This window comes from Brienomyrus brachyistius, chromosome 8, assembly GCF_023856365.1.
Source record: "Brienomyrus brachyistius isolate T26 chromosome 8, BBRACH_0.4, whole genome shotgun sequence".
Lineage (NCBI taxonomy): Eukaryota > Metazoa > Chordata > Actinopteri > Osteoglossiformes > Mormyridae > Brienomyrus > Brienomyrus brachyistius.
This window is the reverse complement of record NC_064540.1, coordinates 27385090-27393876: the sequence shown is the minus strand read 5'-3', so window position 1 is coordinate 27393876 and position 8787 is coordinate 27385090. Positions and strand designations below refer to the sequence as shown.

The 8787-nt window shown below is 46.6% G+C and overlaps 1 protein-coding gene across 1 annotated transcript in view; it reads right to left on the bottom strand.

The window, feature by feature from the left end:
- Positions 1 to 292: 292 nt before the first annotated feature.
- The window catches only part of gnai2a (guanine nucleotide binding protein (G protein), alpha inhibiting activity polypeptide 2a), a 35242-nt gene continuing 26747 nt past the window's right edge, over positions 293 to 8787 (bottom strand). The window contains exons 4-10 of the mRNA XM_049022580.1: positions 8014 to 8155; positions 5749 to 5909; positions 3966 to 4094; positions 2617 to 2746; positions 2066 to 2219; positions 1670 to 1883; positions 293 to 1236 (exon numbers count right to left, since the gene is read on the bottom strand). Of these exons, the coding sequence (XP_048878537.1) occupies positions 1693 to 1883; positions 2066 to 2219; positions 2617 to 2746; positions 3966 to 4094; positions 5749 to 5909; positions 8014 to 8155 (907 nt within the window). The 3' untranslated portion in view covers positions 293 to 1236; positions 1670 to 1692. The remainder of the gene's footprint in view (positions 1237 to 1669; positions 1884 to 2065; positions 2220 to 2616; positions 2747 to 3965; positions 4095 to 5748; positions 5910 to 8013; positions 8156 to 8787) is intronic.

Sequence of the window (8787 nt, the reverse complement as noted above, 5' to 3'; positions counted from 1 at the left end):
TTCCAGAAGTAGACTGAGACCTCTGGCTGTGCCTTCCTGCTGTCTATCGTAGCTGCTGTCATCCGTATGTGTGCTTAAAGATTACCTTCCGGTCTAAAAAATATGAGTCTTCCTTCAGGCCAGTATAAAACCACAGTCTTCCTCTACTGTCTGTGACCTTTCCAGAACCAGGCTGTGCTGTGGATCCACAAAGCGGACACACACAGGTGACTTCCATGCTGAACCTCTCTTCATGTTCTTCAATGCACCACCAGACGCAGGACCACGGTAACAGAAACACAGGAAGGAGATGTCTAATGGCACCTTTTATTTAAATTAAAATCATTTAAAAGATTTTTCTTTATCTGTATGAAAACAACACTACCCATTTCTGTGTTAGATTCTGTCGTAACAACTAACCTTGTTTTTCAGCAACGTGAAGGAACTGAAATGGAAATTAGGCCTAAGTTAAGTCTATATATACTACTGATAAAGCAATTTAAGGAGTCAGATATTAACAGAAGTCAAGGCACAGAACATACTTTCAAAGATATAGAATGTAACCATTAAAAAAAGAATGTTAGGTAAATACATATTTTAAATACCAGTTAAAATCTTGTAGTTTCTTCACTCTGTATGAAGCTTTGTAATTTAGTTATTTATTTTTCATTTATAAAGGAATGATATGCTGTTCTGTGTTTTCCCTGGAGCCAATATCCAACTATGAACAGACACGCAGGACCAAAAGGGGATGAATCTAAGAACGACAACTTCATGTAAACATATTAAAGCATTTTCTTCTCATTCAGGTTTTTTCTAATCATGCCCAGCTCCTTTTAAAAAATAAGCTTGTTGCAATTTAAAAGTTCCATCAAACCTTCACACCACATCTTGAAAAAGTAAAATAAATGCATTTTTTTTTATATAAAAGATTTAATTTTTGCGTCTGCTAAAGAATGAAAAACAACAAAAGAAACAAATTGTTAATCTGTGGTCGTAGGTCACCCAAGGAGTTAAAAAAATATATGGAAACCCCCTTAAAATTAAATATCAAACATACAACAGAATACCACAAAAACAGAAGGAGATGCGGCAGTAGGAGATCGGCGGTGGTGACATTCTGCGAGGTTCTCTGGTTAAGTCTCTGTTTTACACACAGAAGCAGATTAGAGCAGGAATTCTTTGCAGGCCAGTGCAGGCAGGCGGTCCTCATGGTCTCACTTCATCCTTCTGATTCTTAGAGCTGTTCAAGTAATCCTGCGAGGGGCACAGGTGTGAAAGCATGTGACGTCAGGAGATCAGAGCATCGGCTGTCTAAGTACATCTCCGATCAGAAACACAGAGTAAGGTGACACGGAGAGAGAGTCCAAATAAACGGGGAGGGAGAATGTGTGAAGACAGACAGGTGCTGAGCATGTCAAAATGTGTGTGCAACGAGGGGAGTGGTTGAAAACAATGCATTTATTTATTTTACACGTAATTTCCATGCATGCTTTACATGAGAATCAGTGCAAGTTTCATACAATTACCAGCATACTCAATGTACACTGTTATATTTCATGTGTCTGTAGACATTTTCATCCCTGACATTCAAAGACTGGCTCCCATGCCCGTAGCACTCAGGGGGCATGGCCATGTGTAAACGAGTCAGAGTGAATGTGGCTGGTGTGTCAGGACATCGATAGCCTACCTCAGCACCCCGCCACCCCGACTCTAGAAGAGGCCGCAGTCCTTAAGGTTGTTCTTGATGATGACGTCGGTAACAGCATCAAAGACAAACTGCACGTTCTTGGTGTCTGTGGCGCAGGTGAAGTGGGTGTAGATCTCCTTGGTTTCCTTCTTTTTGTTCAGATCCTCAAACTTGGACTGAATGTAGCTGGATGCCTCATCATAATTGTTGGTTCCTGGACGGTGTACAAAAGGTCTCATGTTAAGATCAGCTAAAAGATCAGAACCTCCACACTGCAAAGGTCGCTTTAGTACCAGAAATACCCCTTGCTTAGCCAAAGTTAAATCACTAATACAACAGGCAAAGGAAATGGTTTCGGTTTCTTAGGGCAAACACTGAAATGAAACTGCACAGTACCGCTGTACTCTGGGAAGCAGATGGTCAGAGGGCTGCGTGTGATCTTTTCCTCGAACAGGTCCTTCTTGTTGAGGAACAGGATGATGGAGGTCTCAGTGAACCACTTGTTGTTGCAGATGCTGTCGAACAGCTTCATGCTCTCGTGCATGCGGTTCTGCGCAGACGAAGCACATTTCAAAGGGGAAGCTTGGCAGAACCTTTTCTGTTGCTTTTGGCCACAAGCGGGCAACACCCCTACATAGAAATGGTGAAAGTTCCCAGGAGCACACAAACAAAGAAGATACTGGGCTAAGCAGGTAGGTCACAGTGAGAGCGCCACCTTCTTCATTCAGTACTCCTGGTACTGCGGTAGCTTAACACAACAACATGTGGTCAAACGGTTTGTTGAGAAGCAGCTTTCAGTTCAAACACACGCTCATGACGCCTTCTCATGAGAACAGCCCTCCTATTGCTAAAAGTCCGCACCAGAGGAGCCTCAGGGTCACTTTCCCTCTGTAGGATCCTACACTGTACACTACAGTTAAGCTGTGAGGAAGAGTGCAACGCCTCACCATCTCCTCATCCTCAGCCAGCACCAGATCATAGGCGCTCAGGGCCACGCAGAAGATGATGGCAGTCACGCCCTCGAAGCAGTGGATCCATTTCTTCCTCTCGGAGCGCTGGCCCCCCACGTCAAACATCCTGTAGGAGGAGACCAGTCAGACCCAGATTTCCTACATCACCAGTCACAGAGCTCATAAATAGTGTGGATCATAGACAAAAATCAATAAGAAATCAATAAGAGTTTTCTATGTTTTTTTTGGGTGTGATCCAGGCCAGAAGCCGTGCCAATGGTCGTGTCTCCACAGGCACCACCAGGAGACAGTTATGTCTCTAGTACAGTCATTGGATTCCTAAGAACCAGTCACTGAGCGGAAAACCTAGACTGACTCCACTGGTTCGGCAACAAACAGTGGTAAACATGGGGACCAATTTGGCACCTCAGAGTGAGAAAGGCATTGTGGGTAGGACCCTGAGCCGAGCTGTAGTCGTGTGATATCCGAGAGGACTGCGCTCACACCTGGTCGTAAATGAGTGCAAAAGGCTGACCAGCCTACACACATAAACACAAGGGTGAGGAGGAGCCAATCACCAGCGTCTGCACCCTGACATTCCCTCATCCACATGGTTTTGTACAGTGTCTCTCAAACCGGTCCGCAGGGACCCCCAGATGGTCCGTTTTAGCTCCCTCACAGTTCATTACAGACAGGCAATAGCTACAGCACGCCTCCACTCCACCTCCGTTGCTATGAACCCCCCCTCCCCCCCTAGCTCCTCACTGCTTAGAGATGAATGGGAGCTATTCTACTAAGGATGTCGGGACCATGGTGGACCAGCCTGGGGTGTGCCCCATTTACAACCATCATATTTACTGGAGAGGATCATGTCATCTTATACCAGTGGCCTTCTCTCTACTCTGACAGTGAGAATCAGACCAGACCCACTGGGGTCTTGGCGCAGGGCCACCCTTCCCAGCCTTGGTTTTGCGGCAGACTGTGTCATTTAGGTGGCATTTGGTGGCATTTTTGCACGGTGTCGTTGCCACGGTTACGGCTTCACACCCGCCGGGATAAAAGGCGACAGGAGGCGCAAAATTGGTGCCGATTCACGTTGTACATTATTCATGAAGCCAGCACACATCTGGGGTGAGAGAGGTGCAGCCCCAGGCACTATGGGGGCAGTAGGGAGTGACAGCCAAGTGAGGCACTCTGTACCCCGCTATGCTCAGGATGGGGGGGCGGGCAGTAACGCAGAATCAGGGCCACAAACACGCAAGCACACACACACATGTAGAGTCTGCTTCTGTGTCACACAGTACCAGGCTAACAGAAACATCAGCCCTGACATCTAGCGTACTGACTTGAAGTGAAGGTCCTTGAAGGTAAAATGGGTCTCCACGATGCCGGTGGTCTTGACACGTGTACGTAGCACATCCTGCTGGGTGGGAATGTAGTCCGATCTGGCTATTCTGTCCAGGTCATTCAGGTAGCTGTCAGTGGGCAAAAAAGATAAGGGAGCAGAACGAAGAGAGATTAGTGGTCTGTCCTTGTGTGTATCCAGACGCCTCCTCACATCTGTCTGTAGATGGACAGACGTCAGCCGACTGAAGCTCAAATAACTGTCTCGCGAAGACTCAGCACGTCATCTGCAGTTTCATCAGAGGCACAAGCTGCCAGGCACTTAAATGGCTTTTCTTTCCGCTTCAGCCAGGAAAACGAGTTGACTATTTTTTGTGAAATGTGTGTGAAGTTAAGTTTACTTGTTTTCAGCCAGTAAAAATTAAATGAAGCTCACAATTTTAGACAGAGTACTGAGCAGCACTTGACCAAGACCCTGGGATTAAGACCAGATTTTGTATGGGTTGGTGCCCAGCTGGTGGACTGTATTATGGGGGGGTGGGTGGGGTAAAGTGAGAGAGAGAGGAGAAGCGAGGCAGTAAGATTCGGGGTGTAAGATGGAGCCCCAAGTGAACACGGCCCACTGGGGCTGCTGCTATACTGGGACACAGAATGGCGTGTTGGAGAGTCCCGGGTTTCAGGGTCTGTGAAAAGGGTGCATATTTAATCCTGAAATGCTAGACAGCCATGTGGCCCAGGGCAGTGCTCAAACACACCAAAACTCCATTGAAGATCAACAGCGGGATGACTGCCGATCACGCCTGCGCGGTATTTTGTGGATACACTAAAAAAATCACATATGGAAAAGGAAGCTGTAATTACTGGCATCAGCCCCAGGTATTCTTGGCTTTTCATATAAGTATTCTTTAACATGTAGGAAAAATCAGATGGGACATGTGTAGAGATTCAATGTGCCCCTCAGCGACGACCCCCATCATGACCGTTTATAGATGGATAAAGACTTACCACCACAGAAGCAGTAGCTAGGAGACACCAGATGGATGAACATGTTATTAGACCTTCAGTTAAGCAGTTCAAACCCGGTACTACTTTTTACTAGGAATGTAGAAATCATTAAGGAAGCAGAGCAGCCGAATGCAGCACGTCTCTGCTACAGCCTGAGCAGAAGATGAACCCAACCCAACACAGAGGCTCAGCAGAAGTAGACAGAGACACCACACATCTGCACAGCACTTTTAACTCCAAGGTGAACACTACAGTAACCGGTTCTCCACCCAGGATAATGCCGGTGAGTCATCCCTTAAACTGCTCTCTAGGTTCCCAGGACACTAAAGCCACAGGATGCAAATGGAGACCAACGATTGTCCACTGAGACACTGTTCTTTAACAATATTTCCCCAGGCTGACAGCAGAGTTAACAAGCCCCATAGATTCCTTTAATTGTCATTGTACATATATACAACGAAATTGCACTGCATCCACATAAGATACGGCTCCTATCTTAAAATAATAAACAAACAAACAAATAAGAAGAGTAATAAATAAGCCTAAATTAAGTAAAAGAAATTACACGTAGAGGGGAAGCTCTTCAAACATTTTCATATGCACGAGCTGCTGCCCTGTGCTTTGCATTATGTAAAGTCTGCTTTTGTTATACACCTTGTATAACCATGAGGCTGGTAGAATATCTATCCATCTCCCTATATTACCTAAGATGTACACTTGAAGCACATGAGATCACAGCTCGCATGCATCGGTGACATGAGCGTGCGAGCGAACACTCACTAGGCAGCAGAGTCGTTGAGCTGATACTCCCGCGCCCGCGTAAAGCAGCCCTGAACTCCGCCGTCAGCCCACAGCCGATGCACCACTTTGGCCAGTTCTTCTGGAAGCACACCCTGCTCCTCAGCTGTGGCAGCCAGGGCGAAGAGCTGCTGGGCATCGTCCTGCGGGGACAGAAGCACCGGGCTCAGTGTGTCAAGCAGGGGTGAGGATACGTGTACCTGGGGCACTGTGAGACAGTTATCAGAGACCACCAATAGGGTCCAGGCTTGGCAGCTCCATGTCCTGCTCTGCTTTAAACTCCACCCCACTGGCACTGTGGCTGTCCAGAACCCAGAAGTCTGCCCACAGCCAGCAGGCAGGCCCACTGATACCTCCGGGGCCTGATAAGCGCCAGCTCAATTAACAGGAGGGCCATTGGAGACGCTACCAGTCTACAGGCTTTGTCTTTTCATGGGGATGGAACGCCTACAGCAAAACACCAGCATCCATCCAGCCCTGAGTGATGATGGCTGGAAGCAAGAAAGGGGAACCAGGAAGCTGAGAAAAAAAAACGATTCTCTGCACAAGCGAACACTCTCAATAGAATATCAATCACCGATTAAAGGTCCTGCAGACATCACTATGGCAGAGGAAGCCCAAGAGTCGGGTACATGCTGAGAAACGTGGATGAGTCTGATGGCCACAGGGGTGATCAGTGGGCCCTTGAGTCAAAGGTCACTTGAGAACATCAATGAACCACGCTGACATATACCAGCACCTCAAAGTAGACCCAGATATCAGTCTGAAGGGTTAGGGTTGTCTCAGACAGCAAAGTTTCTGGCTGGAGCCCGTTAACTTCATGACTTAATAATGTAAAGGACATTATAAGTAGAACTCTCTGGGTGATGGAACTAAGGGCCACCAGCAGGCATGGAGTTGATCTTCAAGAAGTTGTGGAGGTTCCAAGAAAAGCAGCAGCAGAACCGGAGCAGTAATTATGCAAAAGCATTCTGTGATTTACACGTGTGAATGAAGGCCAGGCATGGAAACCACAAGTGAGAGAGCAGTTTCTGCAGTCATGAACCTCAAGCCGCCAGGATGTGTAACTCTACTAACAAAGAGAGAGAATGAAGGAGAGAATGAGAGATGGAGAGAGAGACAAATATACCAGCCCAGTATGGCTAACTATCCAAAACGGCAGATGGTGTCTTAAAGTGGCTAAAGTGCATCCAACATGATCCTGAAAGCGGCCTCATTTCCATCCAATTTTGTTTCACATTAATGACATTTTAATCTAATCTTGTTCTTCACCAGATGGGCTTAGCCTTAACATATCCAACAGATCTGCTTCCTGCCGTGCAGTTCACCCTGCAGCAAGATCCTCAAAGGATGGTGGTGTCCACACTTTTCAGTTTGGTCTGCTGCATCATGTTGAAGACCCTCCTCATCTCAATAAGGGGTGTCACCCAAAAGCATCGCTGCTAAAACATTATATATCTGAAACCGTGCAACTGAATGGTTCCAACTCTCTAAGCTGCTAAAAGGCGCTGCTGGGAAATGCACCTAAGGAGAGTTCTCATCTCAACAGCGTCATCAACACAGAAGAGTCTGAACCAGCAGAGAGAATCCAACCAGAAATCCCATCATAGTGCCATGGGTCAGGATTAAGGATTAACTCCACAAGCCCAATATCCTAACCCAGAAGAAAATGACAAGTAGGAAACCACCCCAGACAGCTTTGGATGTGATCTTTATTATGCATCCATGACTGATTTGTAATAACTGGTTGTTTGTAATACCCCAGCATGGAAGGGAAAGGCTTCTAAGCATCACAGAAATGCATACAGGACACTATTTCATGCCAAAAGGAATGAGAAACCATGAATGCTGCCCCAGAACCCAAAGCTGTTTTCAGGCAAGTCTCAGACTGTAATATTCCTGTAGAGTTGGGGATGGAGAGGTAAATGCTATGTGTGTGTGTGTGCGATGTATATATTACATTGTGGGGGGCGATTTTTTTTACTGTTATTTTGACGTTCTGGGGACCACTTCTTTAGTTCCCACAAGGGGAAACTCGATTTTATAAAAATCTGTGACTGCAAAAATGGTAAAAGTCTCGTATTTTGTTTGGTTACTTAGGGTTAAGGTTAGGGCTGGTTAGGGGTTAAGGTTGTCATTGTTGGGATTAAGGTTTTTCCCATAGAAATGAATGGAGAGTTGTGTGTGTGTGTGTGTGTGTCCGCACTCATACATGCATGCGTGCGTGCAACCTCGTTCTGAACGTACCACCCGGCCTGGGTCCTCATAATCAATCTTCAGATTGGCCATGGCTTTGATGATAGCCATGATGGACTGGATGGTGTTGCTGTAAACTACAGCTCTGTACTGTCTGCACTCGTCTTCTGAGTAGCCAGCTTCATGGATGATCCTGGGAACACACAGAAAGTCCATTAAGCCTCACAGTCCACATGAAGGGATGCTGCTGCTGCATCACCTATTTCAGTCTCTTCAACCTGCTGAGTCCCAGAGTAAAAGCAGGTCTGTGTAAATGTGTTTACCAGGACGGTAACTATGGATGTGTCACCAAGCTGGCCATGTTAGCACACACAGGAGGCTGACATGCCACTGCATTACCTCTGTTCCGGTTAAAAATAACAGTTTTGTCCCAGAGAAGCTCTTAAAGTGCTCATGCCACCAATGGCATCATTTACAATCCACTGTACTGGCGTCAAGTCGGGGTGAGGTTAAATACCCAAACCAAGCCAAACCGAGCCCTGGGGGTGTGCGTGTGTCGCAGACAAACCGGAGACCGAAACAGCAGTTTGAGAAAAGAACTCCCAAAGACAATGAGAGGAGAACTTTTAGGGATGCAGGGTCACTTCGAAACAAGCCCACAGGCTATAAATAAAAGGAGCAGAGAGCTTGTGAGGTTGTGAGGTGTGTAACACAATGCTTTTAATCAAACCTCAGAGCAACAGGAGAGGGAGAGTGGGCGAGAGGGGACTTAAAGGACTAACACTCGAAACTGACAGAATGCACCGGAGAGCCTCCCAGAGGCAA